Source organism: Macrosteles quadrilineatus, unplaced genomic scaffold, assembly GCF_028750875.1.
Source record: "Macrosteles quadrilineatus isolate MER2022 unplaced genomic scaffold, UCM_ALF_1.0 Scaffold_3__2_contigs__length_128488019, whole genome shotgun sequence".
NCBI classification, from domain to species: Eukaryota; Metazoa; Arthropoda; class Insecta; order Hemiptera; family Cicadellidae; genus Macrosteles; species Macrosteles quadrilineatus.
The window spans coordinates 33,854,984-33,878,648 of NW_026542596.1; the positions used below are offsets into that span (position 1 = coordinate 33,854,984).

At 37.7% G+C, this 23,665-nt stretch overlaps 1 protein-coding gene across 1 annotated transcript in view; it reads right to left on the minus strand.

Annotated features, from left to right (window-relative positions):
• Window positions 1-18,732: 18,732 nt before the first annotated feature.
• The window catches only part of LOC128990435 (protein lin-9 homolog), a 29,808-nt gene continuing 24,875 nt past the window's right edge, over window positions 18,733-23,665 (minus strand). The window contains exons 10-11 of the mRNA XM_054412797.1: window positions 21,882-22,046; window positions 18,733-19,620 (exon numbers count right to left, since the gene is read on the minus strand). Of these exons, the coding sequence (XP_054268772.1) occupies window positions 19,447-19,620; window positions 21,882-22,046 (339 nt within the window). The 3' untranslated portion in view covers window positions 18,733-19,446. The remainder of the gene's footprint in view (window positions 19,621-21,881; window positions 22,047-23,665) is intronic.

The window sequence follows — 23,665 nt, forward strand, 5'->3', positions numbered from 1 at the left end:
TGTTAAAATCCTTTAATTTGTCGAGCCAAACTTGCCATTCGTTGGAGGTTGTTCTGTGGATTTGGCTCCGAGACTCAGAGCACCTCCTTTCCTCTGGTCTCTGCTCCTAAATATCCTATTAAGAAGGTCATTTTTCGAATATGAACCATGACGTCGCATGAGCATTTGTAATGCAACAACAAAATTGCGAAGTGGTTCGTGTTCTCCTTGGGTTCTTTTGAGTATCTCTTCTTCCAAATTTCTCCTATAATCTGGTGGGAGAAAGTATTCCTCAAAATCAAGAAGAAAGTCCTCATAAGATTTCCAATTATTTTTGTTATTTCTATACCAATAGAGAGCCTGCCCTTTGAATAATTCTGGCAGAGCCCTAATCAAGATATCGTGATTTATGTCGTAGGCTTCGATCAGTTCAGTGAGTCGTTCTAAAAAGGATATTGGGTCTTTGCTGCCGTCAAATCTAAGATTCCACTTACGCACTTGGTTACATATTTGACCAATTGCCATAGATTCCTTTTGCGATCGATTTACTACAGTAGGACTGAAAGCTGTCATTTGTTGCATTGTACTCATCGTTGGCCTCTCAGAAGTTTGAACCGTAAGGGTTTGAGAGTCCAGTGTGGCTGCCAAGGGTTGGTTGTAATCAGACGCTGTACCTACTAACAATGAGAGGGTTCGTTGAACTTCTTTAAAGTCGGTGTCAGGGGGTAGACCTAACATTTCTCTCACGCTCTCACTTTCTTGTGTCCGATCATTCTGACCGTACTTTCGCCCCTCAGGGTTGAAATCTCCGGTAAACCCAGCGTCATCCAAGGGGTTTGTATGGATGTGAGTCGAGGGGTTCAAATAAGTGCGTTTGCCAATGTCAGTCGAAGCAGGTGGTGTAGTCATTTCTACTACTCCTTGTCGCAAAAAATCTCGAAACACTTTACGTAGGTCATCGACCGTTCCTCTCGTATCCAATTTAAACTTCTGCATCTCTTTTTGTAACTCTGCTTTGTTTAAAGAATATATCCAGCCTACCCGGACATCTTGGGAAAACGGTGATGGTGCTGCTGATGTAGCAGGGGGGAGAGCGGGGAACCCTGACGACATAGCGGTCGTGGTGCTTACTATAGTTGTCGGTACGTCCGATGTAGTTGTTGGTGTTGATTCTGTCGTGGCTGGGTTTGTAGCCTTCCAAGGATTCTGGTCTTTGTTTTTCCTTATAGTACCCCCCTCGTCTTCGTTCACAGACAGGGTGAAGAGAATCCTAAATATTTTTATCCAATGCCTTAAAGAATACATTTTGATCGATCAATCCTACGAAGTATGTTCTTTGCTTAAAGTTGGTCGTTTTTTCCAGTTTGGTCAAAAACAAGTCGTCAAGCTTGTCGTCAGGTTGTCGTATCGTATCTGTTATTTGAATTGTCCCTGTTCGGGCGCCAAAATGTAACGCTTATCTGGTCGACAACGTTCTTGTCACCTGGTAAAGCCGTTTACACTTAAAATTTGTCCAAAAAGCTCAGCAAGCCAAGGTCCGGTTTTATTTGTTGGTTAAGGCTCAGACCCGTGACGTTTAGGACGATGTCCAACAATTTACGTTTTCGGTCTCATCACAGCCCACATAACCAACAATAAGATTAGCAAGGTGGTAAACTAACTTTCAACCGGATCGTGGAATAGGTTGGGATTTTAAAGTCCGGTTAATCCTGATTAATAGGTCGGAGAAATGACGTTATTTTCCCAACGGTCGTTGGATCGGAAGTAGGGTTATCCCGAGTGTCGTCGGCAGGGATATAGGTTGCTTCCCAACGGTCGTTGGATGGATAAATCGATTGGGTCGTTAAAGGTAGGATCGGTCCCAACGGTCGTTGGATCGGAAGTAAGGTTATCCCGAGTGTCGTCGGTAGGGATAAAGGTTACTTCCCAACGGTCGTTGGATGGATAAATCGATTGGGTCGTTAAAGGTAGGATCGGTCCCAACGGTCGTTGGATCGGAAGTAAGGTTATCCCGAGTGTAGTCGGTAGGGATAAAAGGTTACTTCCCAACGGTCGTTGGATGGATAAATCGAGTGGGTCGTTAAAGGTAGGATCGGTCCCAAAGGTCGTTGGATTGGAAGTAAGGTTATCCCGAGTGTATTCGGTAGGGATAAAGGTTACTTCCCAACGGTCGTTGGAAGGATAAATCAAGTGGGTCGTTAACTGTAGGATCGTTCCCAACGGTCGTTGGATCGGAAGTAAGGTTATCCCGAGTGTAGTCGGTAGGGATAAAGGTTACTTCCCAACGGTCGTTGGATGGATAAATCAAGTGGGTCGTTAACGGTGGGATCGTTCCCAACGGTCGTTGGATCGGAAGTAAGGTTATCCCGAGTGTAGTCGGTAGGGATAAAAGGTTACTTCCCAACGGATCAATCAAGTGGGTCGTTAACTGTAGGATCGTTCCCAACGGTCGTTGGATCGGAAGTAAGGTTATCCCGAGTGTAGTCGGTAGGGATAAAAGGTTACTTCCCAACGGTCGTTGGATGGATAAATCAAGTGGGTCGTTAACTGTAGGATCGTTCCCAACGGTCGTTGGATCGGAAGTAAGTTATCCCGATTGTAATCGGTAGGGATAAAGGGTACTTCCCAACGGTCGTTGGAGGGATAAGTTGAGAGAGTCTTTAAAGGTAGGATCGTTCCCAACGGTCGTTGGTTCGGAAGTAAGTTATCCCGATTGTAATCGGTAGGGATAAAGGGTACTTCCCAACGGTCGTTGGAGGGATAAGTCGAGTGGGTCGTTAAAGGTAAGATCGTTCCCAACGGTCGTTGGATCGGAAGTAAGTTATCCCGATTGTAATCGGTAGGGATAAAGGGTACTTCCCAACGGTCGTTGGAGGGATAAGTCGAGAGGGTCGTTAAAGGTAAGATCGTTCCCAACGGTCGTTGGATCGGAAGTAAGTTATCCCGATTGTAATCGGTAGGGATAAAGGGTACTTCCCAACGGTCGTTGGAGGGATAAGTCGAGTGGGTCGTTAAAGGTAAGATCGTTCCCAACGGTCGTTGGATCGGAAGTAAGTTATCCCGATTGTAATCGGTAGGGATAAAGGGTACTTCCCAACGGTCGTTGGAGGGATAAGTCGAGTGGGTCGTTAAAGGTAAGATCGTTCCCAACGGTCGTTGGATCGGAAGTAAGGATTATCCCGAGTGTCGTCGGCAAGGATAAAATTACTTCCCAACGGTCGTTGGATGGATAAACGGTAATAGTGGGTTTGAAATGGTAAGGTTTGGGGTAATCACGAGTCGCGGGTCTGTTCCCCTGCTTACAAAACCAGATTACAGCTTGAAATAATCGAAGTATTAATTTTCTTTAGCCTAAAACAAGTTTGGATGATTCGATGCCAATTAGCCGCCTTTGCTCACTATTTAGGTTTACTATGGAATCCAGACGGACGTCTGCGGGAGAAAATCGGTAATAATATCGGACGGTCGTCTGCAGGATGGAGATTTGTGTAAGGGTAGGGTAAACAATTAGGAGAATGTATACATACACTTGGCCCAAATCAAATCTACACAACAATGCACACCAAATCAAGCAGGAAACTAATGCAAAGCAATTAATATAGTTGGAGGATAGGCTATTAGTAATGCAAGCTATTATATTAGGCTACTACGTTATGAAATTATTTCAAGCTCCAGGCAATTGTTTAGGTGGTATTTTACTGAAATGAATGATAACTGAATCGAAATAAAATAAATGAAAAGAGATAATCTGATGTAGGATACTATGGTTCAAAGATTGATTACCAGATAGGAATGTAGATAACTGCGCTAGTAAGCGGTTTACTGTAGGGTTTAATTGACAGTGAAATTCAAATTATATTATTGAATAGGAAAACTATTGTGATTTTAGAATTTGTATAGGAATAGTAAGAATAATTTGCAAATTTAGGGTGGATTTATAATACAGTAGGAAAACAAGCTACTATAGGCTACTAAATGGCTAAAAGCCGAAAAAAATGGTAGATAGAGCGTACCTTAGTCGCAATTGATGTTTGATGCACCCTACTAGTACTATCCGTTATAATACTTATACTGGTATTTACTCACTCTACTAACTCGTACTACAACTTCTAACAACTCGTCAGCTCGTGTGTCGGTGTCGGAGGGTCGGAGATAGACTGTAGACTGGACGGTCGTGGTTGCTCTTGTTCGGCGCTCGCCACTCGAGCCTCGGGCGCATGCGCGAGTGCCTCATGCGCATGCGCGGGTTCTCCCGCTACCGCGATTGCCAACTCGTTGACTCTTCTGCGCATGCCCGACTCTGGGGCCAGCTGTAACTTGTTAATATTTTCCAAATACTGTAGATTGAAATTGAATATTTTTTCCCAAATAATTATTTTATTTCATTTTTCTATTATTTTTCGCTGACTGTTTTTCTCTCTTCACAACAAATAAAACGTTATTCCTTGTAATGTGATAAAATTCAATTCCTTAATTTTAGCACGTTACAGACTATTAGATTAAGGTATCTAAAATCCTAAAATGCTATGGGACGGGAGGAAAACAGGTCCGCGATGTTCGAAGTGGTGAAGGAAGTAGTCAAGGCGAGCTGTCCGGAGTGTGGGAACTGTTTATGATCAATAGATTAAGGTATTTGCATTCCAATAATGCTAAGATAAGGGAGGTAAACAAGCCCGTGACGTAGGAAGTAATGAAGAAAGCAGTAAAGAAAAGTTTTTCGGAGTGTGGGAACTGTTTATGACGATTAGATTAAGGTATCTGCAATCGTAAAATGCTATGGAAAGGGAGGGAAACAGGTCCGTGACGTAGGAAGTGGTGAAGGAAGTAGTAAAGGCGAGTTGTCCGGAGTGTGGGATCGGTTTATGGCCAATAGATTAAGGTATTTGCATTCCAATAATGGTAAGAGAAGGGAGGTAAACAGGTCCGTGACGTAAGAAGAGGTGAAGGAAGTAGTAAGGTGAGCAATGTGGAGTTTGGGAACTGCAAACCGTTTGTAGCAAATAGATTAATGTATCTGCAATGCTGAAATGCTATGAGATGGGATGGAAGCATGCCTACGACATAGAAAATGGTGAAAGAAGTAGTAAAGGCTAGCAGTGCGGAGTGTGGGCAATAGGGCAATGGTTGTGGCAATTAGATAAACGTATCTAAAATACTAAAATGCAATGGAAAGTGATGAAAATAGGTCCACGATGTAGGAAGTGGCTTAGGAAGTAGTAAAGTATGAACATATTGTGAGAACCATCTGTGGCAGTTAGATTAATGTATCTAATACTTCAATGCTATTTTAAGGGAAGGAAACAGGTCTATGACGTAGGAAATGGTGAAGGAAGTAGTAAAGGCTTGCAGTGCAGAGTGTGGGAACTGTCTTTGGCAATTACATTAATGTATCTGCAATCCTAAAATGCTATGGGAAGAGAGGGAAACAGGGCCGAACTTACCTAGGGGCGGACGGGGCGAGCGCCCGGGGCCCCCGGGCCTAGGGGGGCCCCGAAAGGGGCCCCTTGCACAGAAGTTTTTATTAATATTTTCGAAAATTAATCATACACTTACAGAATGGCCTTTTTTAACAGCTTTATTGTCGTTATCCTATATTTAAGGTTATTGTTAAGAGAATTTTAAGGTATTACTAAGACCAAAATTCTTTACTCTAAAGGACTTTTCCTCAAGGGTTGCACTGGGCCCCACGCTTAGACCTAGTTACCACGAACATAGCTGTTAGGTTGTGACGGACCAGTTTGAGTTTCAATGACGCCGTTCACACAAACGTACGGCCGTGGCGATCGAGTTGAAGGGGCCCCTTCGCTTGGGGCAAAAAATACAATAAATAATATGAAAACTCTTGTCCTGACGTAGAACGTAACTTGTACAAGAACTTGTTGGGTTGAATGGAGATTCAATGGAGTTCTAATACTTTTGAAAAATAAAAACATTGCTCTGTTTATGTTTTATTAGATGTTATTATTTTACCTCTAAGTATATGCCAATCACGATTTTAAGGGGCAGAAGTATTATATTAACCATTCAATTTAAAGGTTTTGTAAAATAGTAATTAAGTTATACGTCGAAATTTGGATCTTCAATTTAGTAGCTAAGAGTCAAAATCATACAGCGCCAGTAGGATAAAAAAATATATATAGACATTTTATGACAACTAGGGTCGTCTGATGTTAACAAAAATTACATTATTTTGGGCGAGCGTTGTCGACTGAAATCGTAAAAAAGCAACGAGCAGCTGCAACAATAAATGATAATGAGCTGATAAGGGATCCTGTCTAGTCCTGTCTGTCTCACGCACGCGCATACACATACATACAATGCCTTATCGCCTATCCAAAACAATTTAAATCACTTTACTTCCAGTGTGTTTTTTGTTGACATTGTCGTACTTTTGTGTTGTATTTTATAAATAATCCTGCAAACACTACAAAGAACAAATTAATGTTGTATTGAATGTTATTTTTGTGTTGTATTAATCTGAGATATTGAATACATTTAAACATCTTTCAGTTGCTCATATAAATGGTTAGCTTGTGATTGGTTATTAGACTTGTATTGTAACATTTACACGTCAAGAAAAAACTCAAACTTGTTAAAGTTCTTAATGATACTTTTCATGCTAGGGATTTAACATATTATACAAACGAGAATTTCATGCCAAAACCACTATGAAAATAAACATAAGTCATAGTTTATGGTTTTAGTTTTAGTGCAGCCAAGAAATGTAGGAAAGGGGGTTTAATATTGCCATGCCAACGTGGCCAACGTATCAGAGTGGGAAGTGACATTTATTTGTAGGGAAAATAACTATGTTCTAAACGTTATAATGATTAATCTATAAAAAGTCAACTTTAAAATTGTTTTGACTTGTATCTTATAAACTTAGTAAAAGGTTTGTTAGTAAAATTATAGTAAGTTATAAAATATATTAAAGCTTTATCAGTTTATGCATTATCTCTGACTTACATCATGTAATTAAATATAATTTATTCCATTAATTAATGTTAGTTATTTTTTATTTGTGTTTTCATTCAAGCACCAAATAGAATGTGTATTACAGTAAAAAAAATTAAATTAAACCTTTTACAAGTACGCGTGTTATTTTATTTTTATTTTATCTATAGTTTTCATTATTTGTTGCAAAGGATATTATATTTTAATGTATTGCAAAAAAATTTGTAAGGTACCTGCTAGGTATATTAAAATTTTATAAATACAATTACAACAAGAACAAATCATAACATTACACCGTACATTGTAGCTATTTTCAGACTTAAAATATTACATAAAATTAGTTTATGCAAAATACAGCATACTATTCTAACAGGTTTACATATTAATTCACCTTGAAATTGTCTATTTAAAATTAGTGTGCATGTAATATGCGTTAAATTGTGTAACGTATTTGTTCTCGTATAATCATACTGGGGGCCCCATCGGCAAATTCGCCCGGGGCCTCTGAAGTCCTAAGTCCGGCCCTGGAGGGAAACAGGTCCACGACGTAGGGGGTGGTGAAGGAAGTAGTAAAGTTGGGCAGTGTTGAGTGTGGGAATGGATTAATGTATTTGCAATGCTGAAATGCTATGGGAAGAGACTGTATAGACTGCAGGTTAAAATGATTATGAAGCACGAATCGTTACATATTTCGATACGTATTCAATCGTCTACAATAGAAATTTACAACTGAGTTGACAACAGCTGAGTTTTACTCCATAGAGGCTAAAAAACGAATTTTATCCCCTAAAGAGTAAAAATGCTACTTTAGACCCGCAACGCATGCATCAATGACGACTGTTTCTACTGCAGTATGACAAAGCAATATAATATAAACCCTTGACGACTCCGCTCAATTTTGTGGATGCATCTGCGAACGCCACCTAGTTAATATTTTGTTTATTTTTATATTTACACTTTTAAAGAATAGTAATTACTATTAAACTGATAGATATTGTTATTTTGTTTTAAATTACTTATAAAAATATATTTTATGATCTTAAAGTTTTAAAGTTAAGTTTATGTTCTCAATTTATTTATATTTATTATCTTAGTGTGTAATATGGTATTGCAAACAGTAAATTAATTTATTTATTAACATTTATTCATTGATTTTTATATTCTTTGTATGGAAAAGTTCACGTTCAAATAGTAAATTTTAAAAAAATCAGTTTGTTTACAAATGTATAATGAATGTGAGGTTTTATTGTTGAATTTAATGTCATTGAGTTTAGTTTCTTTGGATGTATTTTATTTTAAAAAAGGGAAAAAAAATTTTATTTTTTGTTCATTTGTGAATTGTTAGCGGAGCCAAACAAGCGTGTTGTTTTATTCTTTACAGTGATTTTGATTTACTTTAATAATTTAAGTATGTATGTATGTATGTGTGTGTGTGAGTGTGTATCAGTGATCGCAGCTTGTACAGTGGTCTTGGGTGCGCCTGTCGTGACGTCGCGACCTGTGGACCCGGGATAGTGAGTCCACAGCCACACAGTGCTCGCTGCAACGACCCGCTTATCTCTCCCCCCCTCCCCCACCCTACACTGTCCACCGCTGATTGTCTTTCTCGCTCCTTATCTCCCTATCCCAAACACCTGAAAGCGGCGCACATCAATGCCCAGTCTTTGCGTGCTCACATTGATGAGGTTAGAGAAATATTTTGTCCCGGTAATGTTGATTTAATTAGCATTTCTGAATCCAGGCTGAAGCCGAGTATTCATTCAAATGAGGTGTCTCTCCCTGGATATGTGCTGCAACGTAATGACAGGATTGGTAAACAGGGCGGTGGCGTTGCGGTGTATATCAGGGAGGATTTAAAGTTTAAAACAGTCTTTTCTTCACCATCGGAGTACTCGGCTGGGCCAGAATTCCTATTTATTGAGATCAGTTTACCTGGAGCATATGCGCTATTACTAGGAGTGTGCTACCGCCCACCAAAATCAGGGCATCTGCATGATTTTGAAAATGCTCTGCTTAACGAGATGTTCAAATACAGTCATGTTTTGATCATGGGTGATTTTAACACTGACTTACTATCGTTGACTCATAACTTTGAACACAGACAGCTGACTACCATGTTTGAATCGTGCAACTTAACTGTACTTCCACTTGATCCCACACATCATGTTGCCAATTCTGACACCCTCTTAGATTTAATAGTTGTGTCCAATGACCACGATATCATTCATCATGGGCAGCTTCCAATCCCTGCAATATCTAAACATGACCTCATTTTCTGTGTGTACTCAATCAAATCTCCCAAGCCCAAAGCAAAGTTTATTAAATATCGGGATTTTAGAAATATGAGTGTCGCTCAGTTCATGTTAGATGTTCAACAAACTCCGTGGCACTTCATTGAAAATTTAAATTCTGTCGATGAAATGGTTCATGAGCTAAATTCTTCCATATTGAATCTCTTTGACAAGCATGCTCCCATCGTTTCAAAACGTGTGACAAAACGAAGACCTGTTCCGTGGATGACCCCTGAAATAAAAAGTTTGATGGCTCAACGTGATAGCTTATTTAGAAAGGCTAGACGCTCTAGCAATTTAGAACTAAAACAACAATATCGAAATCATCGTAATCGGGTTAAACAGCTTCTACGAAATTCAAAACTCAGATACATTCAAAAACTTTTTGTAAAACAAAAGCAACCATCAAAAAAATATTTTATGGCGCAAGGTTAAAAGTCTTGGGCTAGGGAAACAATTTGATTCTCAACCGGTACACACTCCTCTAAATGAGTTAAACGTTTACTTTTCTTCTTGCAGTCAAAATACCAACCAGCATCAAGTTGACAGTTACTTAAATGAACTAGTTAACTCTCCAACCCCACACCTGAGATATCCTGAGTTTAATTTTAAACCAGTTATTCAGTCCGATGTTTTGATGGCTATCCGAAGCAATGCTGTCGGTTCTGATGGTATACCTATCCGTTTTATCAAAGACATCCTCTATGCCATCCTTCCAACTATCACGTTCATTTTTAATGCATCTTTAAGGCACCATTCTTTCCCTTCTTCTTGGAAGTCTGCCATTATCCGTCCCCTAAAAAAGATCTCAGCCCCAACCTTGGTTGGGGATTGCAGGCCGATAAGTATTTTGCCCGCTCTATCTAAAGGCCTAGAAAGAATCGTTCACTGTCAAATCACTGAATTCATCACGGAAAACATCATTTTATCTGACTATCAATCTGGTTTTAGGACAGCACACAGTACAGAGACAGCACTCCTTCGAGTGACTGAAGACATAAAACTTGCTATGGAGCGTCGACAAGGAACGATTCTAACTCTATTTGATTTTTCTAAAGCATTTGACTGTGTTAATCATGACCTGCTGGTTCAGAAATTACGGGCCATAGGATTTTCCCATAATTCTCTTAAATGGCTGAGATCTTATCTGTCAGATAGGCAGCAATGTGTGGAGATTGGTGACACGAGATCAGACTGGGTGACTGTTACATGTGGTGTAGGTGTGCCTCAAGGGTCAATCCTTGGGCCTTTGCTCTTTGTACTGTACGTCAATGACATAAACTTGACCTTGGTCAACTGTAAACACCACATGTACGCTGACGTCTTACAAATCTATGACCATTTTACTGCAAACAACAAAAACGACTGTGTCAGAAGGATCAATGAAGATGTCAACCGAATTGTTACTTGGACTGAGAATCATGGACTGAGACTAAATCACGAAAAGACTAAACCGATTGTCATTAGCCATTCTCGACTTCGACCTTCAATTGACTTAGACTCCATAAACCCAATCACAGTTAATGGCAAAGCACTTCCATACTACGACAATGTCAAGAATCTTGGTATATCTTTCAACTCTTCACTTACTTGGGACATAGCAGTTACGGACACACAAAAAAAGGTTTTTGCCTCCATGCATTCATTGAAAAGATTACAGAATTTTTTACCACAACACACTAAGGAAGGTATGGGGGTTTAGTGAGTGGGAGAAAATTTCGCGCCGTTCCGGCCAAACCTCGCATGTGGGGTTGGTTAGGCAGATTGGCCACAACCTAAACCCCAACTCTTACTTGTTAGCTGCGGAGAGCTACCTTCTGCCACTGGGTGTTGGTCCACCTACAGAACCAAGTGAGGGGGGCCCTAGACTAAGGTGTAATGCGATCTGTGCCAAGAGTCTTGTGGCACTGGGGGCGTAATATTCAGTGTCTTAACGGAGCCTTCTGGGAACCAGGGGTAACCCAGTCGTACACACCCCTTACCTCTCTAATCGGGTCACTGGGGAGGTGGACTTAAATACCCGGTATTCGTGAGAACAATGTAGACAGTCTGACCCAAATAGAGGAGGAAGGTCTACTGAAATCTGACGATGACGACAAGCTCGCAGAAACCGGAAAGGAACGAAAAACGACTTTCCAGGGGCGAGTTGCAAAGATGGAAGATAGCGGATGCTTTAGCCAAAGGCGAAAAGGTGCTATCCAGAAGTGAGAGGAGGCTGGTGTGGGCTGCCAAGCACCCTAACTCTGCTGCCTGCAAAGCCAGTTCCTCCGGGAACTAGGATGCTGGGAAAAAGCAGAGCAAGGGTGGTACCCCCAAAGCTGACTCTAATGAAGCCTCCAGGAAGAAAGGTGGAGGCTGTGCTGACGCAGCCACAAAGGATTGGCTGGTCAAGCAAGTTCAGGAGCTGAGACCTTTCAGGGAAATCTCGCTACAGCTTGCCCCAGCCAGAGACCTTGTGAAAGCTGTGAAGGTATATTTATGTGCCCAGCCCTACAAGGTCTGCGTATGAGATCCCTCGTACGAAAAACGACTTTCCAGGGGTGAGTTGCAAAGACGGAGGATAGCGGATGCTTTAGCCAAAGGCGAAAAGGTGCTATCCAGAAGTGAGAGGAGGCTGGTGTGGGCTGCCAAGCACCCTAACTCTGTTGCCTGTAAAGCCAGTTCCTCCGGGAACTAGGATGCTGGGAAAAAGCAGAGCAAGGGTGGTACCCCCAAAGCTGACTCTAATGAAGCCTCCAGGAAGAAAGGTGGAGGCTGTGCTGACGCAGCCACAAAGGATTGGCTGGTCAAGCAAGTTCAGGAGCTGAGTCCTTTCAGGGAAATCTCGCTACGGCTTGCCCCAGCCAGAGACCTTGTGAAAGCTGTGAAGGTATATTTAGGTGCCCAGCCCTACAAGGTCTGCGTATGAGATCCCTTGGCCTATTGATGGGAGATCAAAGGGAAGAACAGATCACCATAGTCAAGAGGCTCTCGCGGTTCACCAAGGACCTGGGATTTGACGGAGAATGAGGACCTGTGAACGAGGGTGCACAATAAGCTGTTCTAGCTGCGATGCAATCCCGTGGTAACTTGTAAGCCTGGCCCTCTATTAAAAAAAAAAAAAAAAAAAAAACACACACTAAACTACATTTGATCAAATCACTTGTACTACCCCACTTCAGTTACTGCAACTCATTGATCAATGACTTGACTGCGACTCAGGCGGGTATGCTCCAGCGGTCACAGAATTATTGTTTGAGATTTGTCTATGGTCTGCGACGTATGGAGCATATCACGCCATACTACCTTGAGGCACACATCCTGAAATTAAATGATCAAAGATTCATTAAAATGTTGTCATTGGTTTTTTCAATTTTGAAAACAGGCTCCCCAAAATATTTCAAATCCGATTTTAAATTTGTGTCTCAGGGTAGTTCACTAATGTCTCGTTATTCTTCGATCACATTGCGTATACCTCATCATGTGACCACAGCTTATGGCAGGGCTTTTGTTGTTACCACTTGTCGTCTGTGGAACGGCCTACCCCTACACATTAAGACCCTTGAAAAACGTTCCCAGTTTGTGGCGGCACTGAAAAAGCTCTATTTTGAGAAGATGGTCTCGGCTGGCGTGTCCTAGGGCTACTGTTACCTTGCGCGTTTGCTGATGCGTGTATGCGAGAGTGTGTGAATGTGTTTTTCTATTTGTAAAATTTTTATGTTTTTTTTAGATATGTATTATGTAGGTACTTGAATTGTTAAATATTTTATGTTTAATTAGATTAAGTTATCCCAATGTCACATTATTTTTGTTATATTTTTAATGTCAGGTTAAGTGTAAGAAAGGGCCATGTGGCCCTAACTTTGCCTGAAAAATAAAGGATTTTTCATTTCATTTCAAAAAGAAGTATGTAAAGAGACCAAGAAAACTAAGGAGGCTAAAAAACCACAAAAATATTAAATAAAATAAAACTTCATAAGAAAATAAAGTAATGTGTCTAAAGGACAGCACTATTGAATAAACCCATAAAGACTGACTCAACAAAATACAGTCTGTACTGTATAGGTACTATTTTACAAAAGGCACTACCTGATTTATTTTGTGCTTTGTTTAATGTTTCGTTTGGGCCTATTTCTGTTTGAGTTTCTAATAGCTGGTAGGCCAAGAATTTTAATTTTAAAAAATGTTAAAAATAAAAGTAGTCTTTAATGTAAGACAATACCAGTCATGGGCAATATATAGGTCTAACGAAACTCCAGGGGTTCGGGGCCTTCCCTGCGAAAATATCTGAAAATATAGTGTTTTAAAACATATTTTTACGCTATTTTGTAACACATAAAACCAACCAAAATAAAACATTACATTGTGCATCAAGGAGGGTCACCTGAGGGAGTCATCGTTTTTATGCCAACATTAAAAATTAACCAAACAATTATAAAAAAAATTATAGTTGAATAAAGCCTAGATAACAGCCAAGAAAGTTGATATTTTGTTTTCTGAATAGTTTTGTTAAAGTATGAAAGTATACAAAGTATAAAAGATTTTTACATCTGTGAGTCAACTACTTATTTGATTTAAACATCAATTTAAAACATTTTTTAGGCATGACCATTTTGAACATACTTTTATAAATTCCTTAAAAACCCAAATGATCACAGAACATTATGGGTATTAAATTTATTTCTTATTTTTTTAGCCAGGGGGCGCCCATGATAACAGTTGTTTAAAAATTTCATTCCTTACTAAAATCATCTAGGGGCAGCTTTTGTATTGCACACTCGTAGCATGTCCATAAATCTGCGCTTTCAGAAGTGCACACACATAGTATGTCCAACATGGTTTGATTTACAAATTATTTGTAAAAATGTAGCTTGAATAAAGATAAAACTATTTATGTAGATGCATTTTTAATAAATGTGGCCAATAAAATTTATTCAATTCAAACATTTAACAGTTTTAGTTTAAATTTCCCCCAAAATACAAACATTGTTTTTGCGGTTTCCGAAAGTTTACCAAAATGGACATACAACTATTGTGCTTATAACCATCGAAATGCTCATTTAGCAATATCAGACAGCCGATTAAAAAAATAGAATTTCACATTACTGTAGTAGTAACACTGTATTACTGTAGCAGCACTGTAGTAGTTTTGATTTATTTGTTCTAGTTTGTGTAATTGATTATGGAGTTAAGTAAGTTACCACAACCTTAGCTGTATAAACCTACTGTACTGTACTGGCTTTGCCCTCGAATTATCAAAATGTTAAGCATATGACAATTAACCCTTAAACGCAAAAATACTGTACAATTTTTTTTTCTTTGATAATGAATGTTTTTTTTCAAACATCCTCGTCCAGTGGTTGGTTAAGAAGTAATTTCAAACACACTTCACAGATATTTTAAATTTGTCCCCGGAACATTAGTTTTGTAAGGTTGTACACTTAAATTTGGTCTTGGCATCTTTTTGCCCAAGGCAAACGGTTATCAAGGCAGACGTGCCTTTGCACTGGGAGGCTGGATCAGTGGATTCTATGGTTGGACATTTCCATCCCATTGGTTTACAGATCCTAAGTTTTTTTGGCAAACTTTCAATAATATCAAAATTATAATGATTAAGTTATTAACTAATTATGATAATAAAACTGAGACACTACTACGGGCACAGGGTACACTAGACCCCCTAATGAACACAGTACTGGTACAGGCCGGACCATAGTTCTAGGCGTCTCGCTGACGCATGCGTAGTAACGAATTTGCATTTAATCATATGTTACCCCAAGTTTTGACAGATGGGGAATTAACACAGCAAATTAATGTGCATGCGTTCGCCAGACGCCTAGAACTTTGGTCCAGCCTGTAACACAAGCATGCGCTTGGGGGTATGCCAGACCCCAGAGTGGTGATAACAGGTCAATGGCTCAGTCAAGACCACAGAAAACATACTAATATAATTTGTAGGCAAAGCTCCACACGGTCAGCATTCTGGGTTTTGGTAGTATGTTTTCTGTGGTCAAGACTAACAACCCTGCGGCCAGATGATAGCATATGCTATTTTAGGCAGCTACTGTTATGCTCACCAGGGTTGCCACCATACTTGTAAAATTATGACAAAATTAACATACGAGGGGGTATGTCACCCCCGCGCGGTTAAGGGATAATTGTTTTAGTGATATTTTTCACAGAAACAGTTACGTACTACTTAAGTGTGCACATGTTTTGAACTATTTAGATTTTTTGTTTACAAATTCAATTTGCCTACAACATTTAATATAAACAAGTGGTAAATTTTTGTAAACTTATTAAAAGTCTTTTTATAAAAGCACCAATTATGTACTAAATTAATTATTCTCACCAAATTCTATGCCTGGACAGGATGTAAGAATCTGGGCCGTACATTTTGAGCTTAACTCATGAAGAGGTAAAATTCCGGCCCGTACACTCTAGGTTTTATAATTTAATTTGTTCTAATTAAATTCACAACCATGAAAAGATGGTGTTTAATTGCACATTTCATTTATTCAGCTCAGGTTGGACAACACAATAGTTCACAGCCGGAATTTCATCCCCTAGGCTGTGATGTCAGTTTTGCTCAGGGGGTAAAATTCCAGGGGGATAAGAATCTGCTACCCCCAAATTACATTTGAATTTTGGGCTGCAGATTTAGTATGATATTTTGAATAAAACACCAACAACTTGATACACATTCAAAATATAATTAATATTTTATAAATCATATATAAATCAATTTTTATTAAATTATATTCTATTCCTGCTAGCAAGGAATACTTATGTTCTTATTTTTGTAAGAAGTATTTGTTGTAAAATATCATTTTTTATTGGTCTATGCAGTATAGTTTTATACAAATAGGCAAGCAGTGTTCACAAAAAGTGTGGCTAAGTATGTAAGATGTGATTAATACAACAAAGTAAAAAACTACAATTTTATTTGAGATCAATGTAGTAATCACGATAAGTTTGTGTTTAAAAAATTAACTGATAAATATAAATATCTAATTTAAGAATATACAGTAGACCCCCTCTTAACCGACCCTAATGGGACTGGACCTAGGTTTGGATAACTCAAAAGGTCGGTTAAACCGGGCAATCCCTAAAAACAACAAAACTAAGTGCTATTCATTTAGAATTATACTGTATGATCATTATTTTGAAGTCGTACTTCATGGGCACTAACACACCGGCCTGTCACCGCCACCCTCCCTCCCCCTCATAATTAATTTATAAGCAGTAAATTATGGACTATAACACAAAAATGTAATATCCTTTGTGTTACTAAGGAATCTCAAAAAAGTTGTCCCTCTTAATGATATGGTTTATTAATTTATTAGTGGATTGTTGTCCATGTTGTGGGCTGACATTTATGAAACAATAATTAATTATTTCTAGACATAGGCCTACAAAAAATTATTGCATGTTTTCTGGTAATCTATAATATTAAAACGAAACAGGGTTTTTTTATTTCACGATTCTGAATCAACCACTTGACGGATTTTCATGATTTTTGTATTGAAAGAAAGATAATTTTGAGAACTAGGGAATGTCGAAGCCATAATTTTAGTTTAGGGTTTCAGTTTTTTAGAAATTAAGTTTTAATTTTTAAAAAGTCTAGCAGCCGACGCTAGCAATTTAAAGTATTTTCAATGCTGGTTTAACTAACAGCTGGTTTATAACTGTCATTGAAATGTTTATGTTACGAGTTGTTTGTTTACAAAAATATTGTTCGTTGGTGTTTGCTTACATACTATTTCACTTTAAAATGTAGGTAGTTTTCCCTTACCGTGAAGGATCTGCGTTATCAGGAAATGTGTTATTTTGAACTAAACATCTCAAACACTTGCGTTTAATCAAGTTTTGTCGTAAATGCAATCTGTGTAAGTATTTAGTTTATGCATTGTAAATTTCAACTCTTATTTGGGAAATATTTTTCAGCAGTTTATCGCTTAATTGTTTAAGATATAAGTGGTGTACGTGTTGATACTTCTTTTTCTGTATGATTGAATGTGAGTATGTCGGCATACTAAAATTTTGGTTAGTAATGAAAGCGTCAATCGGTGTAGTAGGTCTCTATAAAACTGTTAAAAAACTGCAGGGTGCAGCAGAAGTCGACTCATACCGTACCAACTATCCCCGTAGTACTGATGATTCAGAAACTTGGGCACTGACCAAAGAACCGAAAAACCTTAATGATGGGTTAGATAATAAAGTGCAGAGAAAATATACAGACCAGTTCAAGATAACGGCCCGGAAGTCGAAATAAAAAAGAACAGAGAGCTAAGAGGAATGTGTTAACACCCAAATATAGGGATTGTTTCCAGAAGTAGGTAAAGCTTGGATGGACAGGCTGTGCATAAACTTTTAAAAAGTATATTCCCAGGAGTACCGCACGATAGACGGGAAATATCAAGTTATGAAATGCATCCTCAGACTGGGATCTAAATTTTGAAGAGGCAGGTGATAGAAGAGAATCCCCATAAAAGTTTCAGTGGTAACGGAGGTAAGATAAGGTACGTACGGTAAGTACATAGTACAGTAGCCTATGCAATTGGAGGTGGCATGTAGCTACTCTACTCAAAACCAGTGTGAATCGGTCGCCAATCTCACTTCAAGATTTTTCAAATCGACATATGCTGTTTTATGGTTAAATTATCGGATTTAAAATACATATCGCCATATTTTGGGTCTATATTCGAATGGAATAAATAGGTGGTCACGTTACATTTGTTTATAAGGTGATCTTCCCTATTAAAACTGCCAGAATTTGTGTCTATGCGTGTAAACTAGATGTTCTGAATTATTCCGTTTTAGTTGACAACTCGTTTCCCGTATGTAGGACGGGCCACCAGCTCGTATTTTTTATATTATAATATAGCGCAAGTTGTATAGTCTGCTATATACGGCCTAAAATTAGAGTGAAACATTTTTTTCAACATTAACGCATTAATCAACAGACTTTTCAGGGTACAATAAAAGCTGCAATTGGACCGTGGCAATCTTAACTGAAATTCATGAAACCCTAATAAAATTAAGCAAAAAAATAATCAAATATAAACTAATATAATAAAATAAACAACAGCTGGCTCACCAGCTACATAGCCGTCAGACGTAGCTGCGGTGTGAACAGTGCACTGGCGACGTATTAATACACCGAAGACGTCTGGCTACGCCGGTGTGACAGGCCTTTAATACAAAATAGCTTATTTTAGTCACATCCTGTGGAGATAATCGTATGGTTCCCATCACTGAGCTTGGGAGCGGAAATGCCGAGATTCCTAGAAAGCGGCTGTTAAACTGAACTGCTCTCAAAGCAAGGTCGGTTAAAACAAACCGTAATATTTTACGATCGAGGGCGGATAATCCGATTGTCGGTTTATGTGAGGTCGGTTAAAAGGAGGTCTACTGTACTTTGATACAATCAAACATTTGCTACATAATTTACAGAACGTATAATGTATAAAATTAATGCTATTGAGATTAGATTACACTTAAAGGATAGGTTAAATTAATTACACAATTTGCAATGACTCAATACATTTCACAAACATGAGACTTAAAGTTGGGTAAACACTAACATGCTTTTACCCCTTCCCTAACAATCGGACTCAAACGTAACTTTTATTATTTACAATTAGAACATTCACCAATTAATTGTCTTTCAAAACAAATATACAAGTATTAAAAAAAGTAAACAGTATAGATATAATCTATAAGTAAAAAGGTATCGACACAGTTAACAAAAATAAATTGATAAAAATCAACTATTCTTTATATAGGATGGATAGAAAAAAATTAATAAATATAATTATAAGTCCTAATATTATTGAGAGTGATAACGTGGACGAAAAAGAATGTTCCTATTTAATCATTGGAATAAAAGTAGCATCACGAGTCCTGTCTGACTAAGTGCATACTGTAATTGATTTTACTAATATCTTATCTTGATTCAAATTACATCATATTGTATGATTCAAAATAAATAAATGATTTCCTGGAATATTTATACTATAACTAAATTACTAAAAATTATTATATCTCATTTCTAAATTTATTGACCATCCATAACTATACCTTAAACTTAAATTTGGTGTTCTAGATTTGAAAAACTTATTTCACACTCAGCAAAATTCTGAAAACTTAGGTAAATATCTTGCACTAAGTGCCAGAATTACTTGACTATTAGGCTACACAGTTCCCTTTAGACTAGACCTGCTAGGCCTTGGAACTCTTGCTATAAAGAGAAACTCAGAGGTCCTGTCAGTCCGAGCTGAATATGCCTCATGTGTACTTCAACACAGTTTTCAAACACGCTCCTATTGGCTGGATTCAGCTTTGTTTTTATCTGTTCCATCGATGTATTCAAAATGTCTACTTCGTACGAACTTCGTTCGGATTCAGATAAGTTCTGGAACATATGGGGTTTGCATTGGATGATTGTTAAAAAAGTAAATAGCAAAATCAAATCATAACTAAAAGTTTAAAACATTAGTAGAAAAAAACAAATAAATTACCATTTCTCACCAACCATTCAATTGTGCATAGGATTAAGAAGGATAATTATTAATATGTAAGTACATTTTGTTCAGGCCTGCTGTTGTTGCTACATCTCTAAATAAAATGTTAACCGATCAATAAATCGTACATTTCAGTCACAAAACAAATTGCAAATTTACGATTAATATTATACAAATATGTCATGTGGTTTACCTTAATGACTCATTTTGCAATTCATAAGGACACTGAGCTGGACAAAGTTTATACCTCACAATGGAAATAAGCTTCTGCAAAGATTGTACAATAGAAAATATCCTATGTCGGTTGATGGAATCTTGAAAGTTAATTTTGCCGTCCCATGACCTTGGAAGACGATATCTCCTCAATCGAGGGAGATGATCACAATCCGTCCAGGATCGACAAAGACGATGGATGTCTTTGCGACCGTGGGATATAATCACGTTAGCTGCTTTTTTTAAGACAGGACTCATGTGTTATTAAAGTTACTCACAATATCCGCATGTTAAGTCTACGCAGTTGAAAATGCACTGTTATCATTAGTGGAAACTGATCATTATGTTGCCACAATGGCAGTTGAGGTGATCACCATTTTACAACGATTTTGGGATATCCTAAAACTGGTATCAAATCCAAAGTAGCAAAGTATCTAGAATTTATAACTCCTTGGTATCACCAATTTCAAGTTTTCAAAAATCGGAATTGGCTCTACTATTGTAAAATTAAGTTTCAACCATAACATTCGTCATTCTTGGCTCAATCCTAATCTTTTTCCAAAGTCGACCAAGTCCACAGCTTTATCATGGTTTTAAAGTTAAGTGGGTAGTTTATCCTGCTCTACTTAGTCATCTGCCATTTCACTCCACTCTTCCCTTCAGCCCTCTTTGACTCATCTAGATCTACTTTCTAGGAAGAAGAACTACTGAGTGAGCTGTTCTACTGTAAGCGCACGACTTGTTTGGGCCAGGAGGGGCCCCCACCACAGCCCGGCGCTTGGCGATCTGGTACTAGTTTCCCTAAAAATGTTGTCTATACTACTTCCTACTTCTACTCCCAGTGGATGTGTAACACCAACACACGGCGCCTGTTGGTCTTATACTTATAATTTCCCTCGCTTCACTGTATATGGTTTGCCCTTTTTTATGGGCGGTTGCCATGATATTAAACTAAGTTAGCCAAACAATTTGTTAAGCCACAGCCTAAAACAATCACTCAATTTGAAACTCAACCGCACTACTCAACTCCACAACACATTCCAATAAACTCAAACTGACAGTCGATAGAACACGATAGAATACAATACTCTTCCGGTCATAAAATAGTGACACAAAATACTTTACGACATTAAGAGACCAACTTTCCTTTTATCAACTTAGGGATATAAAATAAATAACTGCAAACCATTAACCGTTTTACAGAGTGATCGGAAAAACTGTCCGATATTTTAAGAAGTTATTTATTGTACATGATATGAAAATAAGCAAAAAGTTTCCATAATTATATGTACTAAGCCTTGGTTTTCTGTTTATAGGTTAGGTATATCTGTATGCGTTTTTACATAAAATACTATATTTTAAGATATCACCTATAAACTCAGTTAATGGTTTACACCTAATAAGTCAAACTTTACAATTACATTGGAATATACAACGATTTTACTGTTTAGTGTTCATTTTATAAGTAAAAAACATAGTTATATCAAAATTAATTACTCTACTACAGTACCAAAACAATAATATTGAACCCTTAGTAATTAAATTGTATGGTACTTGAATTAAATTCAAATTGAAATTCAAAAAAATGTACGCAAAAAAGGAAAACAACCTGAACAGCGCTGGTCGAATGTTTTTAGGAAGCTTAATCCGACCAATGCCAAGGAAACTTTGGCTGCGGTGGGAGATTGGTACCGCTCTCCCCCCACACACACCGCTGGCAAACAAGTTGTGCGATTACAGTACAGAGCGCGGGACTTAGTTCCCAGAGGTCCCGGTTCAAATCCCGCCAAATCACCAATTGATTTTATCTGAGTGACAATGTCGCATCACCTAGGTCTAGCCTAGTACAATGAGAAAAACGACCCCAGGCTGGATCCTAGAGCCTAACGTACTATGACAAAAAAAACACTTTCTAGTAAGATCAACGGTCTATTGTTACCTTCACTTGAAGCATGAGTGAGGTGAGACTGGTGATGAGGTCAATGACTCCGTCGTCCTTGATTGACGTGTTGTACCTCATGACCATCTGTTTGGCCTCTAGATGACTCAACTCTTGTATCTGACCTGGCATTAGCATGGCTGCTAGAGCCGCCTCAGGAGCCAGCTGACCAATCAAAGCAAATATCATTGAAAGAGAATGTAATTATTTTTTGCGACATCTTTCAATGCTCCGTACAAGACAGTGGTAATATATCTAAACTATGGTATCGGTGATCCATATTTTTAAGACTCCAATGAGATTAGAGTCTGATCTTTGTTTATACAGTAGGCATACATGTTTACTACACCTTATGTAAGTTTGAATGTATTTTTCACCATGTTGTTATATGTTTTCGGAATGTCATTTGATCAACAAAATTCACATTTTGTGAGAAAACTTTACCTCAACTCGCTTTTTGGTAGGATGTCACAGGAATGCTAACACCTAACATGATTAATTCAACGGGTTCAAGTAAGGCTTCTGACTGATTTAGAAATGTCTGCTAAATTAGAATTAAAAAGTCTGAATCAGTTTTTAAAAGACCATAATTTAGTACTTAATACTAGTAAAACTAATTTCATACTTTTCAAAACAAAAAGAGACAAAAATGATAAAAAGTATAAAGTTAGATATAGATACAAATTCCATTGCTCAAGTTAAAACCTCAAAACTATTGGGTTTGATAATAGATGAGGATTTAAGCTGGAATAAACATGTCGAGTATTTAATAAAAAAACTAAATTCTGGTATATTCGTCCTAAGAAAAATGTCATATCTCTGTGAAGGATCAGTCCTTAAAATGATATATCATGCTCATATTGAATCACATATTAACTATGGAATTAGTATTTATGGTGGGACAAAGAAAAAGAATTTAAAAAAGATTTTGAAAATACAAAAAAAAGCAATCAGGATAATACATAAATTAAAATATAACCAGTCTGTCAAATCTTATTTTAAAGGGATGGGTATTTTTACAGTTCACACCTTATATATTTTTGAAACAATTAAATATTTTTTAAATATTGCTGAGACTCAAGAATTGCCTGTGCATAATTATAATACAAGGGGTAAAAATTATTTAGCAAAAGAAAAACCAAGACTGGAACTTTTTAAAAATAAACCTTCTTATATCGGAAACTATTTTTTTAGAAAACTTCCTAGTTTTTTAAAAAACGAAAAAGACAAATCTAAATTTATGAAAAAACTGAAGGTATTCTTACTTGACCTTGCACCTTACAAAATAGAAGATTATAGTAATTGAAATTTAAAATAATGTAGACTATAGTATTTTGTTTAAATGTTTCTTATTGCTAATTTAGGTAGTAAGTAACAATAGACACTATTCATGTACGAAAATTTGTACTGTATGAATAAATAGTAATCTAGTAATCTAATAGTAAAGATGTGTATGGAATGTCAAACAAATTACTTAAAAGCATTATCCATAGTTTAGATGTACCCCTTGCTATGAGTACAAATGCATTGTTAAGGGAAGGATTATTTCCAGATTCAATGAGGATTTCTCGCGTTTGCCCGGTCTATAAGAAGGGTCCCAAAAACGAGCCCCAGAGTTATCGTCCTGTCTCAATTGTCCCAGTCCTTGGAAAATTAATTGAAATACTTACTAGTCTATGAACAAATCAGTGAATATTTTTAGGCAAATGACTTGTTTAATGTTTCCCAATTTGGATTTAGAAAAGGAATGTCTACAATTAATTGATGCTTTTGACAATCTCATC